Below are 15,527 nucleotides of genomic sequence, written 5' to 3'. Positions count from 1 at the left end.
CTCTATGAGAACTTCAGCAGGGAAGATTGTTAAGAAATGTTAAGTAGTAGTAGTAGTAGTAGCAGGGAAGATTGTTCATTTTCAATGGTAGTAGCCCATAGTTTCCTCACAGAAAGGGCAGGAACGGTGTCAATTTTGTCCCCCTGTACCTCTAGAGCTAGTGTAGGTTTAGCTTTTCAATCTATGGGGGCTATTCAAGTTGCTTCAGGGCAGTAGCAGTGCTCTGATTTTGTGCTTTGCTAGTTTTCAGTTGCTGGCAGTTCCTTTTCTCCAGATGTTGTACTTTTGTTATAAGATATAAACATTAAGGAGTCGGTCCAGAAGGCGGCTACTAAGATAGTCAGTGGTCTTCGTCATAAAACGTATAGGGATAGACTTAAGGATCTCAATATGTATATTTTGGAAGAATGGTGGGAGGGGGAGATATGATAGACAAATACCTATGTGGCATAAATGCGCAGGAGGCGAGTCTCTTTTAATTGAAAGGAAGCTCTGGAACGAGGGGGCAAAGGATGGGAGGTGAAAGGGGATAGAGTCAATAGTAACCTGAGGTAATACTACCTCACAGAAAGAGTGGTAAATTAGTGGAATGGCCTCCCAGTGGAAGTGGTGTAGATGAAAACAGTTTTATATTCAAGAAAGCATGGGACAAGTGCAGAGAGTAGATGGCTTGGATGGCCAGACTGATAGGCCATATGGATTTTATCTGTCTTCATTTTTCTGTGTTTCTAAGAGGGCTCGGGGATCTCAGGATATTTCTTCCACTCCTTAAGGTGACAGATGAGATAAGGCCTTCAAAATACATAAGATTGGATTATTTGGAGGATTAGAAGTCAAAGTCTTTAGCTTCACTTGCATTTTCTGGCTGGGCACCTTCTCAGGTTTCTCAAGCTTCCTACCTCAGAGAATCTTTACCCACAAAGTAATGACCCTCTGATGGTGAGATATGGGGCATGAGTCTGAAGAGGTCAAAAGGAGAAACCTTGCAGGTTTGTCTCCCTTTGTAGAGATGGTGAGGTGATGGTTAGACGTTGTTGTTGGACAAGCCGTGGATGGAGCAGGAGTAGGGAGGAAAGGGGATTCTGGACCAGAGTGTACAGAGATGCCAAGGGTGGCCCATTCCAAAGAGTAAGATTGAAGGCCAATGAGTGAGTCTTTTCTCCTGGTGTATTTGGGATGTAAATTTGGACTTTATTGACAAGTAATGCCTTCACATGAACCTAACAATACATTTCTGTATCTACTACTACTATTTAACATTTCTATAGCACTACAAGGCGTATGCAGCGCTGCACAAACATAGAAGAAAGACAGTCCCTGCTCAAAGAGCTTACAATCTCTGTATCATGGCATGCTACATATTTTAAACTGTTATTTCAAGCACTTAACACTAAAGCCACATACATACATCATTTATCCCCAGAGAGAGAGAGTGTCTTTTAATTTAAATCTGATAAGATAAAAAGTCTGCTATAAGACAGTCACTTCAGGTCAGGTATACATATAAAGTAGCACATATGAGTTTATCTTTGGCAGACTGGATGGACCATACAGGTCTTTTTCTGCCGTCATCTACTATTTTACTATGTTACCCCTTTACAGGAACTCATCACTAAATCTTTGGAGATTCTCAGTTGAGATCCAATACAGGACTGCAGGCACTTTTGTAGATGGAAAAGGATCTCACAATGATATCAAGACAGCTGCCCACCAATACACATTCCTACCATGGGCCATAGGTGCTTAGCTGCGAGTGCATGACAAAAGGGGCAGGTCCTGCCTTTTTAGAGCTACAGAGAGCAAGGAACAAGGACTTTTCTCTTTCCAATGGGGAAACAAATTGGGTGGAGAAACAAGCAGGCAACCATTGGACAGGGGAAAGCCCTTATGAAGTCAGCTGGGAGGGGGCAGAGAAACAAGCACGTCGCCAGTCAGCTGGGGGAAAGCCCCTCTAATGTCAGCTGGGGGGCTTTCAGCAAGGAGGAGTTTTCCAAGCAAAAATCATTAGGGGCAGCCTGAGGGAAGGCAGGGAAGCTGCAGGAGGATGGTGGAGACAGAGCACTGCAGGGGAAAGGAGACAGGGGGACAGTGGAGCCAGCAAGTACTGCTGGGAATTGAAATTCCATGTGTAAAGGGGAAAAAGATAGTGATAGGAGTGTACTACTGTCCGCCTGGCCAGGATGAACAGACAGATATAGAAATGTTATCAAAAACTAAGAAGGCTAGGTGGACGTAGGGGATAGATGGGGGGGGGGGGGGAGGGACTGCAGGGGGGAAGGGTGGCTTATATATCACAAAAACGGATAAATGTTGAAGTATAATAAGTTTCTGTTCTAGCATTGATATTGTATTGGTAACTTATGGATGCTAGAGTTATGTACATCGTTTATACCAGACTTCTTGGTTTTGCATTGAGTTACATGTGTATTCTATTGTTTATCAATGCCTAATAAAGACTTCTTTAAATTAAAAAAAAAAATTAGGAAGGCTAACAAGCTGGGCAACACAATGATAATGGGTGATTTCAATTACCCCGATATTGACTGGGTAAATGTAACTTCCTTGTCACTTGCAGCAGATGAATCCAGAAACTAGTGGGTTAGGTCTACCTACCAGCAGGTGGAGATAGAGATAAACAAACTAAAGACAGTGATGCCAGACGGCCAGCTCCTTCCTTAGTCAGTATGTCTCTATCTCAGCAGGTGGTGGACGGCTTTTTCTCCAGCTCCTGGGCCCAAGGCCTCTGCGGGTGCTTCTGGGCCAGTGGCCAGTTTGAGCGGGGGGGGGGGGGGGGGTGGCAGACTGGTGGTGTCCCCTTTGGCAGCATACGCAGTTTCTGGGTCCCTGCTGCACCTCAAATTCCCTCTGAACAGGCTTTTGCTGTTCCTTTCCTTCCCTGTTTGTTTCTGCCTCCTCACTAAAAAAAAAAAAAAAAAAAGAGAGAACCATAGAATTTATTTAAAAGAGAAACACAGAAGCACAGGGAAGTGTGTTTTTGCTGAGAGCAGGTTTGTGTTACTGCTGTCCGAGTCCAGTTTTCTGTTGCCTGCTTGTCTGAGCCTGCCTCGAAGTGGAGTCAGAGAGTTTTTTTTTTTCCTTCAGCTCAATTGTCAGCGCTTTCCCGGTCCGGGGTAAGTCCTGCTGGGTTCCTGTTCGGGGATGGACGATGGCAGCGGAGGCGGTAAAACGCTGTTCCCGATGCGGGAAACGGCGTTCGGTGGCGGGCCTTTGCAGCACGGGGTGTGCTGATTTGGCGGCACTCGACGGAGTGGTGGGGCCCCCGAGAGCGTGCTTTCCTGCCCAGAGCCTGGCGATTCTTGTGCCATTTTGCGATCAGTCGCGGAGCCAGCTCCGGTAGCGGTTTTGGGCAAAGCATCTTCTCCATTGGTAGGGGAGTCGGGGGGGGGGGGGGGGGCTTCAGGCACTGTGGGCGGTGGTGCAGGTGCCATGGCTGCGACCTCCTCCGTTGCGGAGGAGAGGGGTATTCGCCAGAGTTAATTTTGCTACTCCATCAGGCGTTTTTGTTGAAAAGAGCCTTGCCCCCCCCCCCCTCACGTGGCTGCGACAGTTTCAGCCTTTGATTCTCTCAGGGGGTCTGGGGTTAACTAAGAGATTTTGGGTTTTCCCCCAGAGGATTTCTCCTCCCTTAAAAAGCCTAGGCTTTCTTTGGGGTCTGAGGAGGGGTCCTGCATACGGTCGCCTGCATCTTTCTCCGTGGTGGCTCTCTTGGAGCAGACGGGGGTAGAGGACGTGGAGGACGGTGTCCTCACTGACCAACCGGAGGACTCTTCCGCCGTGAGGATTTTCCATAAGGGGGAGTTGTCCTCCTTATCTCTCAGGCGCTGGAAGCCCTGAATATAGAGCACCCTGAGGTTGCGGCTTCTCAGGCGGTTAACCCCAAGATGGCTAGTACCAGACGACCTTCTAAGGACTTTCCGGTACATGAAGCTATTGAAGAGTTGATTTCGGCCCAGTGGGCGGATCCGGATGGGGGACTGAAAGTAACCAGGGCTATGGCCAGGCTGTATCCGGTTTCAGCGGACCGTTTAGAGCAGTTTGCTCTACCTAGGGTGGATGCCCTGGTGACGGCGGTCACTAAAACGACTACTCTTCCAGTGGAAGGTGGTGTGGCACTTAAGGATATGCAAGACAGAGAGCTAGAGGCCTCTTTAAAACGTACCTTTCAGGTGTCCGCGTTGACACGTCAAGCTTCTGTTTGTAGTTCTTATGTGGCTAGAGCTTGTCTTAGTTGGCAACGTTCTGTCATGGATTCGATTTTGAACCGAGGTACAAATTATATCGTAGTGATAGGGAGGATCGAATTGGTGGAGGGGTAGCATTGTATATTAACGAGAGCCTTGAATCACATAGATTGAAAATTCTGCAGGAAACAAAACACTTCTTGGAATCACTGTGGATTGAAATTCCATGTGTAAAGGGGAAAAGGATAATGATAGGAGTGTACTACCGTCCGCCTGGCCAGGATGAACAGACGGATGCAGAAATGTTAAAGGAAATTAGGGAAGCAAACAAACTGGGCAACACAATAATAATGGGGTATTGACTGGGTAAATGTAACATCGGGGCACGCTAGGTAAGTAAAATTCCTTGATGAAATCAAAGACAGCTTTATGGAGCAGCTGGTACAGGAGCCAGTGAGAGAAGGAAACATTCTAGACCTAGTCCTTAGTGGAGCGCATGATCTGGTGCGGGAGGTGATGGTGCTGGGGCCCCTTGATAACAGTGATCATAATGTGATCGGATTTGATATTAGCTTTGAAGTAAGTATACATAGGAAATCAAATACGTTAGCGTTTAAATTTAAAAAAGGAGACTATGATAAAATGAGAAGAACGGTGAAAAGAAAACTTAGAGGAGCGACTGCGAGGGTCAAAAATTTACATCAGGCGTGGATGCTGTTAAAAAACACCATCCTGGAAGCCCAGGCCAAATATATTCTGCATATTAAAAAAGGAGGACGGAAGACCAAACGACAGCCAGTGTGGTTAAAAAGTGAGGTGAAGGAAGCTATTAGAGCTAAAAGAAAATCCTTCAGAAAATGGAAGAAGGAACCGACTGAAAATAAAAAGAAACAGCATAAGGAATGTCAAGTCAAATGCAAAGAGGATTTTGAAAAAAAGATTACGTTGAAGGTAAAAAGTTTTTTTTTTTTTAGGTATATTAAAAGCAAGAAGCCAGAAAAATAATCGGTTTGGGGGGGGGGGGGGGGGGGGGGGGGGGGGGGTAAGAAGGGCACTCAGGGAAGACAAAAGCCATGGTAGAAAGATTAAATGAATTCCTTGCTTTGGTCTTCACCAAGGAAGATTTGGGTGAGTTACCGGTGCCAGAAATGGTATTGAAAGCTGATAAGTCGGGAAAACTGAATGAAATCTCTATAAACCTGGAGGATGTAATGGGGCAGTTCTGCAAACTGAAGAGTAGCAAATCTCTTGGACCGGATGGTATTCATCCCAGAGTACTGATAGAATTGAAAAATGAACTTGCGGAACTATTGTTAGTAATATGTAATTTATCTTTAAAATCGAGCGTGGTACCAGAAAATTGGAGGGTGGCCAGTGTAATACCGATTTTTAAAAAAGGTTCCAGAGTTGATCTGGGAAATTAGACCAGTGAGCCTGACGTTGGTGCTGGGTAAAATGGTAGAGACTATTATTAAAAAAAAAAAAAAAAATTACAGAGCATATTCAAAAGCATGGATTAATGAGACAAAGCCAACATGGATGTAGTGAAGGGAATCTTGCCTCACCAATCTATTACATTTCTTTGAAGGGGTGAACAAACGTGGATAAAGGTGAGCCGGTCGATTATTGTGTATCTAGATTTTCAAAAGGTGTTTAACAGAGTACCTCATGAAAGAATCCAGAAGAAATTGGAGAGTCATGGGATAGGAGGTAGTGTCCTTTGTGGATTAAAAACTGGTTAAAAGAAAACAGAGAGTAGGGTTAAATGGTCAGTATTCTCAATGGAGAAGGGTAGTGGGGTTCCCCAGGGGTCTGTGCTGGGACCGCTGCTTTTGAACATATTTATAAATGATCTAGAGATGGGAGTAACTAGTGAGGTAATTAAATTTGCTGACGACACAAAGTTATTCAAAGTTGTTAAATCGCGAGAGGATTGTGAAAAATTACAAGAGGACCTTACGAGACTGGGTGTCTAAATGGCAGATGTTGCTTAATGTGAGTAAGTGCAAAGTGATGCATGTGGGAAAGAGGAACCCGAATTATAGCTACGTAATGCAAGGTTCGACGTTAGGAGTCAACAACCAAGAAAGGGATCTAGTCGTCGTCATTGATGGTACATTAAAACCCTCTGCTCAGTGTGTTGCAGCGGCCAAAAAAGCAAATAGAATGTTAGATGATATTAGGAATGGAAAACAAAAATGAGGACATTATAATGCCTTTGTATCGGTCCATGGTGCGCTGCTCCTCGACTGTTGTGTTCAGTTCTGGTTGCCACATCTCAAAAAAGATATAGTGGATTTAGAAAAGGTACAGAGAAGGGCGACAAAAATGATAAAGGGGATGGGACGACTTCCCTATGAGGAAAGGCTGAAGCGGCTAGGGCTCTTCAGCCTGGAGAAAAGATGGCTGAGGGAGATAGGATAGAGGTCTGTAAAATAATGAGTGAAGTGGAACCGGTAAACGTGAAATGCTATAAGTGCATTCACTCTGCAGCTCCTCAGTATCTCTCCACTCTCATCTCTCCCTACATTCCTCCCCGGGAACTCCGTTCACTGGTTAAATCTCTCTTATCTGCACCCTTCTCCTCCATTGCTAACTCCAGACTCCGTTCCTTTTATCTTTGCTGCACCATATGCCTGCAATAGACTTCTTGAACCGGTACGTCAAGCGCCATCTCTGGCCATCTTCAAATCTAAGCTAAAAGCCCACCTTTTTGATGCAGCTTTTAACTCCTAACCCTTATTCACTTGTTCAGAACCCTTATTTTATCATCCTCACCTTTATATTCCCTTATCTCTTGTTTGTCCTGTTTGTCTGTCCTAATTAGATTGTAAGCTCTGTCGAGCAGGGACTGTCTTCATGTTCAAGTGTACAGCGCTGCGTACGTCTAGTAGCGCTTTAGAAATGATAAGTAGTAGTAGTGATTTACTCTTTCCAAAAATACTAGGACTAGAAGGTATGTGATTAAGCTACAAAGTAGTAAATTTTAAAACGAATCATAGAAAATTTTTCTTCACTCAACGTGTAATTAAACTGTGGAATTTGTTGCCAGAGAATGTAGTAAAAACAGCTTAGGGGAGTTTAAAAAAGATTTGGACGACTTCTTAAAGGATAAGTCCATATACCATTATTAAAATGGACTTGGGGAAAATCCACTTCTTATTTCTGGGATAAGCAGCATAAAATGTATTGAACATTTTTGGGACCTTGCCAGGCATTTGTGACCTGGATTGGCCACTGTTGGAAACAGGATGCTGGGCTTGATGGACCTTTGGTCTATCCCAGTGTGGCAATACTTATGTACCTATGGAAAGGGGAGAATACAGCAGCGGGATTCCTGGGTATGCGCAAAACATGGACAGTTACTGAGAGACTGTTCTGCACAGACTAGTTGCTTTCCCTACTGAGCTGCTTGCTAAATTTATGTGAATCTCATTTGCATGCGAATTCCTTTGGGCATCGCTTGCTATTTCAAAATCGTAACTTCTACTGTGGATCTAAATGAACACGGTTTTTAACGGGGACTTTTGAACATCGTCCCCAGAGTCTGTCTTTCAACCATCTTAAGTAGTTGACCTGTAAGCTGAGAAACTGAGTTTGGTCACAAAGAAGAGACAGCTTAGGGACCCCCATGCTGTTATCAAAAACTTCAGGTTTTTCTGTAGTATTAAACAACCATCTGTCTCATGGTAATCGGATGATGTCATCCCACCTAGTTTTTTAACATATCATGCTATTTATGGAGAATCTTTGTTTACAGGTAAGCAACTCTTCACCAATAGCTGGGAAGTAACTTTGTGGTTTATTTTTTATTGTAGAATCCTGCAATTCTCCAGGCCAGTTAGACTTGAAGACCTTCTTTCTAAAGCTAAGGTGGCCTTTGGACAGCCTATGGACCTGCATTATTCCAATAACGAGGTAATTGGCTGGTTAGTTTATTCTGATAGTTACTTTCAATTTTGATCAGATAGTTTCAGGATCTGAATCAGTGCAAATTGTATATGTTCACCAGACTCAGGAGGTTGAAGCATACAGTCTCTCTATTGATTATTCACTTCTAAGTTTATAGGGCAAACTGTATCTGCTATCATTTACTATCTTACTATGTAGTTGTAGGCCTCTCAGATTTCTGCTGTTATGGAAGATATGGTGAAAGTGTCTGCTTTCTGGAATTAAAACCCCCCCAAAGCGTTTACATGAAAGGGGAAGGGATTTGATCTAGCGGCTTTTTGCGGTTACAATCAAAGCAGTTTATATATTGAAAGACGTGAGAGTTTATTTGTACAAATATCTATGGCAAAAAGACAGGGCCGCTAAGAGACATATAGCCAGGCCCAGGACAAGACTGCTCCTCTCTCACCTGGGCTGCCATCCACTACCTTCTGAGAGACAGAACCGGAACAAGCTTGCCGGCACCAGCCACCCCCCCCCCCCCCCCCCCCCGGGAGGCTGGACCTGGGGAATTTTGCCTGCCCTCCACCCCCCCCCCCCCCCCCCCCCCCGGCGTCCCTGGGCAAAGAATTTTGAAAAGAGAAAAAATGTGGAACTTTGAGCCACATTATTATAAGTGTGCAAAATAGGGAAGAAAAATGAAAACAAAAGAGTAAATAAGAACAGCTATGCTGTACAAGGCCAGTGATCCATCAAGCACAGCATCGGGTCTCCAACATGGAAGCATCCAGTGAGGAGACAGATTCTATGTTGATCACTCCTAGTAAAATAAGTTCTATAAAATTAGGAGCCCCAATTTTGCTTAGCTAGTAAAAGCATTATGAATCTGTCCTTTGCAGTTTACTTGTAGGACTGACTGTCTTTGTGTCTGGGGTATAAATACCCTTTTTTGTTACTCCTGGTGGAATTCTGTGCAAAAAAAAAAAAAGAAAAGTTTTCAAACTTTTGCACACTTAATTCCCCCATTATAAGGGATGGCATCTCCCCCCAGACATGAAATACTCCCCCTCTAGCACTACAACCGCCACTGCCACCACTAGAATGGTGTATGTGTACCATTGCCCAGGGTACACATACATATACCTCATTAACCTTTTTCCAGCCGTCTCCCATACTCCATTGACTTTTTCCGGCCGTCTCCCATACTCCATTGACTTTTTCCAGCCGTCTCCCATCAGCCTTTTTTCCACCCCTCCCCTCCCACACTTCACCTTTTTTCCAGCCATGCTTCCTGCTCCTTTACCGTCCTGAGCCTGATTGTTTCTTTGAGCCTTATGGGCCTCCATACTGCTGTTTTGGCTTTGCCGGGGCAGCGGTTCCTCTTCTTTGCTACAATGGAGCAGTAAGCGTGTAGGAGGGAGGGGATGGAGACAGCAGGAAAGGGGAATATCTGTGCTGCAAATGCAGACTGCACAGATTTCTGTGTGGGAAAGGTAGAATTCTGTTCAGCCTGTGGAAATGGGGGATTACATAGTAAAACATAGTAACATAGTAAATAACGGCAGAAAAAGACCTGAACAGTCCATCCAGTCTGCCCAACAAGATAGTCATTTTACATGGTATGTGATACTTTATATGTATACCCAAGTTTGATTTGTCCTTGCCGTTTTCGAGGCACAGACTGTAGAAGTCTGCTCAGCACTGTTCTTGTACAAAACGTTCTGAAGCTAACATTGAAGCCCCTTAAAATTTACACTCCAGCCCATCCCTGTCAATTCAGTCATGATCAGGGCATAGACCGTAGAAGTCTGCCCAGCTCCCGTTTTGTTTCTCAATTACCGACGTCGCCACCCAATCTCCGCTGAAATTCTGTAGCTCCATTCCTTCTAAACAGGATTCCTTTGTGATTATACCAATCATGTTTTAATTCCATTACCGTTTTCATTACCACCTCCCGTGGGAGGGCATTCCACGTATCTACCACCCATTCCATGAAAAAATACTTCCTGACATTACTCCTGAGTCTTCCCCCCTTCAACCTCAATTCGTGCCCTACCACCCCTCCTGTCTCCGGAAAAGGTTTGTTTGCGGATTAATACCTTTCAAATATTTGAACGTCTGTATCATGTCACCTCTGTTTCTCCTTTCCTCCAAGGTATATGTGTTCAGGTCAGCAAGTCTCTCCTTGTACGGCTTGCAATGCAAATCACATACCATTTTTGTAGCTTTTCTTTGCACTGCTTCCAGTTTTTTTACATCTTAAACAAGATAACTGCCTCCAAAACTGAACACAATACTCCAAGTGGGGCCTCACCAACGACTTGTAGAGGGGCATCAACACCTCCTTTCTTCTGCTGGTTTTACCCCTCTCTATGCAGCTCTAGCATCCTTCTGGTCACAGCTGTCGCCTTGTCACATTGTTCTTCACCTTTATATCTTCTTGCACCAACACCCCAAGGTCTCTCTCCTGAGTCGAGCTTACTAATCTCTCCCCTCCTATTCAGTATCTCTCTTTTGGGTCTCTGTACCCCAAGTGCATCACTCTACACTTCTTGACATTAAATTTTAACTGCCAGACCCTCGACCATTCTTCTAACTTTTGGAGATCCCTTCTCATTTCTACTCCCTCCTGGGTATCCACTCTATTGGCTATCTTCGTGTTATCCGCAAAAAGGCAAACTTTTCCTTCCTTCCTTCCAACCCATCATCTATATCTCTCACAAATATATTAAATAGAATAGGCCCCAGCACCGACCCCTGAGGAACTCCACTGCTCACTTTCTTTCACCAATTCTGTGCAATGTGGAAGGACAGATGACAGAATTTAGGATTTTGCAGACTTCCTTAAACTTTTAAATCCTGCTGTAAAACCTTTTTCTTGAGAGAGCAAGTGTCTGCATGAAATATGTTTGTTTTTCACCATTTGTATACAGCACTATCCTCTTTACGGTTCACAATGATTACATACGTAATTCCATAAAATAAACAATACTATTAAGACAAAGACTTAAAATATCATCTCTTTCTCAAACAGCAATTACTTATCCAAGCTATAGTCTGTGTGAGTTTCTAATATAAAAACTTTTACATTTTTAAATTAAAAGCTTCTCTAAATAAAAATGCCTTTATATGTTTCTGAAATTGTGCAAAACTTTGCATTGCGCAGATATTGTCAGGAAGCAAGTTCTAATTGTCCCCATCCTCTGAGCCAAAAGTGGAAGCCTCCATCCCAGTGGTGTAGCCAGACAGCCAATTTTGGATGGGCACAAAATTTTCATTGCCCCGCCCTACCTGCACCTCAGAATATAAATGCTTTAGCTTAATGAGGGATCGTCAAGCTCTGTCAGCTAAAGACTTCCTCCAAAGTTGGCCAGAACTCCCTTTTACCAAGCTTGGCAGGCAGCATCAATGTTCCTAAGCGACCGATGCTGGCACCCTTTGCATGCTTAGTTGTTTGTATCTCAGGGATGCTGTTGCCAATTGGAGAGCTTTGTAGAAGGGAGTTAAGGCTGCCTTTGGAGGATGTTCTCAGCTGGGGACAGGGCCAATGCTAGACAAAGTCAGAAAATAAAGGAGGCGACCCTCTCCGATCCCCTCTCCTCCCTGCATCTCCCCCCTCCTCCCTGTGCAGAATCTTTCCCTCTATATTCCTTATTTCCTCCCACCCTACAGGCTCCTCCTTCAGGTACTTCTCCATTTTGCTGAAGTGAGCATGTACCAATGCAGGCAATAAAATGCTTGTAACTAAAAACTAACACACTATAATAATACTGTAGTACTATAACAAAAAAAAACCCTTTAATAATTTGTGTATCATATTTTTGACAAACATTATAAACTTCTTAGATGGAGTGTTATATAAAATTGCTCATTAAAGCATACCCCCAAATCACAATCTTTTTAAAACTTCTTATAAAACAGTGAAACACCAGTGGTAAAAGGCTTGGATGTACTGCAAAACAAAAGAGCAGTATCTGAATTATATCGTTATAGTCTTTATCAAGACTACCCAATATTACATTCACTTTTCAAGCTTCAAGGATTGATTGAGACTCCTGAGGCAGGCCTGTGGCCGAAACACAGTACTGTGTCGAGTCTGTGAATGGGGTTGTTTCTTTTGCCACCGTAGTCCTGTTTCCCTGGAGTCATTGGTCCACTTCCCACTCCCTATCTGAAAGCAGAATTATATCATTTATTGATATGTCATAATAACCCCTGAAGCAGTCTGTTGGTGAAATATGTTGAGTTGCTTGTCTTTTGAATAAACATTTTTGACTATAGAAACGAAACTCTATTGATTTATTTTGTGCTCGGTCTTTTTTGCTCACTTTCTTATACGGTCTGTGCCAGAGCCGGTGGTTGGGAGGCGGGGATAGTGCTGGGCAGACTTATACGGTCTGTGCCCTGAAGAGGACAGGTACAATCAAAGAAGGGTATACACAAAAAGTAGCACATATGAGTTTATCTTGTTGGGCAGACTGGATGGACCGTGCAGGTCTTTTTCTGCCGTCATCTACTATGTTACTGGTCTGTCCAACATTGTTACAGCTTAAAGCAGTTCCTCTATGAACTTCATTTGGTGCTCAAAATAAGCCAGATATTCTTACTGCTGCAATCAGTAGCATGGCCAGACCACCATTTTAGGTAAGCATAAGCACAAAGTAGGTGGGCACAAATTTCTCTCTGCCCCCACCATTTGCCTTCTCCAAAAATATAAATATCTTAGCTGACAGGGGTCCCCAATCCATGACAGCTGAAGACTACCTCTTCCTGTGACCAGAACTCCTATCAAGCTCAGCAGTTGGCAGCACTGCCCTGAGCCACTGCTGCTGGCACCTTGCACATGCTCAGTTTTTGTGTGTGCAATGAATTGTTTACAAAATACATCACCACTGAATTTTGAAGTTCAATCCCATAGGCTAAATTGTTCTGAGATTGAAAATCCACCACGATTCCCACTTCAGGCACAGCCAGCTCCTTGTGACTCTGGGCAAGTCACAACCCTCCATTGCCCCAGGTACAAATAAGTACCTGTATACAATATGTAAGCCGCATTGAGCCTGCCATGAGTGGGAAAGCGCAGGGTACAAATGTAACAAAAAAAAAAAGTCAACTGGCGAATATGATCACCTCACAGTACAGTTAGTAGTACAACACTGATAATATGCCAGTAGCAGTATTCAAAACTGTTTACAAAAAATCAACTAAAGGTGCAGTATGCATTCTTGTAGTCACTCAACTTACTACTACTACTTATAATTTCTAGAGCGCTACTAGACGTACACAGCGCTGTACACTTCAACATAGAGACAGTCCCTGCTCGACAGAGCTTACAATCTAATTATGACAGACAAACAGGACAAACAAGAGATAAGGGAATATTAAAGTGAGGATGATAAAATAAGGGTTCTGAAGAAGTGAATAAGGGTTAGGAGTTAAAAGCAGCATCAAAAAGGTGGGCTTTTAGCTTAGATTTGAAGATAGCCAGAGATTGAGCTTGACGTACAGGCTCAGGAAGTCTATTCCAGGCATATGGTGCAGCAAGATAAAAGGAACGGAGTCTGGAGTTAGCAGTGGAGAAGGGTGCAGATAAGAGAGATTTACCCAGTGAACGGAGTTCCCGGGGAGGAACGTAGGGAGAGAGGAACGTAGGGAGAGATGAGAGTGGAGAGGTACTGAGGAGCTGCACAGTGAATGCACTTATAGGTCAATAAGAGGAGTTTGAACTGTATGCGGAAACGGATAGGAAGCCAGTGAAGTGACTTGAGGAGAGGGCTAATATGAGCATAACGACACTGGCAGAATATTAGTCGTGCAGCAGAATTTTGAACAGATTGAAGAGAAGAGAGATGGCTAAGTGGGAGACCTGTGAGAAGCTAGTTGCGATAGTCTAAGCGAGAGGTGATAAGAGTGTGGATGAGGGTTCTGGTAGTGTGACATACTTCTTGTGTTTTGTGAGACATTTGTGTCATGACACATAGGTTAAGAACCACTGTAGTATCGTTTAGTGAATGAGGGTTCTTTTTGTAGGTCTGTGGTTTTCGACCTGCTCCTTGAGACACCCAGTCAGTCTGAATTCTTAGGAGGATTTGGTGGCTAATATGTTACAATAATTGTGTATAGTCCTTCCATCAGAGACACTAGAAGATATAGAAAGGTGCAGCTATGTTGGTAAAAGTTAAAAGAAAAAAATATATATATATAGTCAAGGATATCCACAGTGAATATGCATGAGAGATTTGCATGCACTTCCTCATTTGTATGCACACTTCTCACACACATTCATTGTGAATATCCTGAAACAAATTGGAGAAAGTATTTCTTCACTCAACGTGCAATTATACTCTGGAATTCGTTGCCAGAGAATGTAGTAAAAGCAGTTAGCAGGGTTTAAAAAGGTTTGGATGGCTTCCTAAAGGAAAAGTCCATTGACCATTATTAAAATGGGGAAAATCCACTGCTTATTTGTAGTATAAGTACTGTTTTGGGATCTTGCCAGGTACTTGTGACCTGGATTGGCCACTGTTGGAAACAGGATGCTGGATTTGATAGACCTTCGGCAATACTTGTCTATATAAATAATTCTCACCTCCAATTCTGAAGCTCACTGTGTGGCAGGGAAACACTGAAGCCCTGTACTGTTGTAGCCTGTCAGCACCACTCACTCTCACTCATACACCCGCCCTCAGCCACGCCCCATCCGGACATAATTCGCAACCCCAACGTTCTAATGAAGCCCCAAGCTCCACCCACTGCCGTGAAGGGTTCGTTAGTTCGTGGTGGTGAAGCCTCTCCACTGACCATGTCTCTCTGTCACGCCCTCGCGTCGAACGTGATGACGTCGAGGGCGGAACAATTTTGGTGAACGAAATGAACGCAACGGCAAGGGAGGAGTAGGGAAACACGCTCCCCTAACAACGAGTTACACACTCCCCCCTCCCTCCCAATGCAACACACCCCCTACGCGTTACTGCCCCCTGGACCCCCTTGATGAAGGAGTATCTGTCCAAGTCTCTGTGCGTGCGTCTGACATCAGACGCACAAACAGAAACTTCAACAGATGCTCATTCAACAAGGAACGCCCTGCAGCCGAGAAGAGAAGTTCGTCTCCGTCAGCAGAGGTACGCAGAGGCTTTGGGGGAGGTTTTCCGGAGGAAAGGGTGGTGTCCAGAGGGTCGCGCCACGGGGGGGCCAGGCAGTAACGCCAAGGGGGGGGGTCAACTCTGTGGGAGGGGCGTGAAGGGGGCCTTGAACTGGGAGGGAGGGAGAAGGAGGGACAGAGGGGGGTTGGGAGGGAGGGAGGGGGGGCATGGAACTCGGCAGGGAAGGAGGATGGGTGGGGATTTCCCTTGCTAGCGCCCGTTTCATTGCGTTTCGAAACGGCCCTTTTTTACTAGTGTACTTATAATAGACTGGATGGATATACCATGAAGA

The 15,527-nt window shown here is 44.3% G+C and overlaps 1 protein-coding gene across 1 annotated transcript in view; it reads left to right on the top strand.

The window, feature by feature from the left end:
• LOC115475146 (mitogen-activated protein kinase kinase kinase 2-like) overlaps positions 1–15,527 on the top strand; it is a 69,593-nt gene that overhangs the window by 15,195 nt on the left and 38,871 nt on the right. Inside the window, exon 4 of the mRNA XM_030210886.1 lies at positions 8,021–8,120. Coding sequence (XP_030066746.1) covers positions 8,021–8,120 — 100 coding nt within the window. The remainder of the gene's footprint in view (positions 1–8,020; positions 8,121–15,527) is intronic.

The sequence above is a fragment of the Microcaecilia unicolor genome, chromosome 7, assembly GCF_901765095.1.
Source record: "Microcaecilia unicolor chromosome 7, aMicUni1.1, whole genome shotgun sequence".
Taxonomy (NCBI): domain Eukaryota; kingdom Metazoa; phylum Chordata; class Amphibia; order Gymnophiona; family Siphonopidae; genus Microcaecilia; species Microcaecilia unicolor.
Note: the sequence above shows the minus strand (reverse complement) of the source record. Positions and strands in the feature narration are given on the sequence as shown.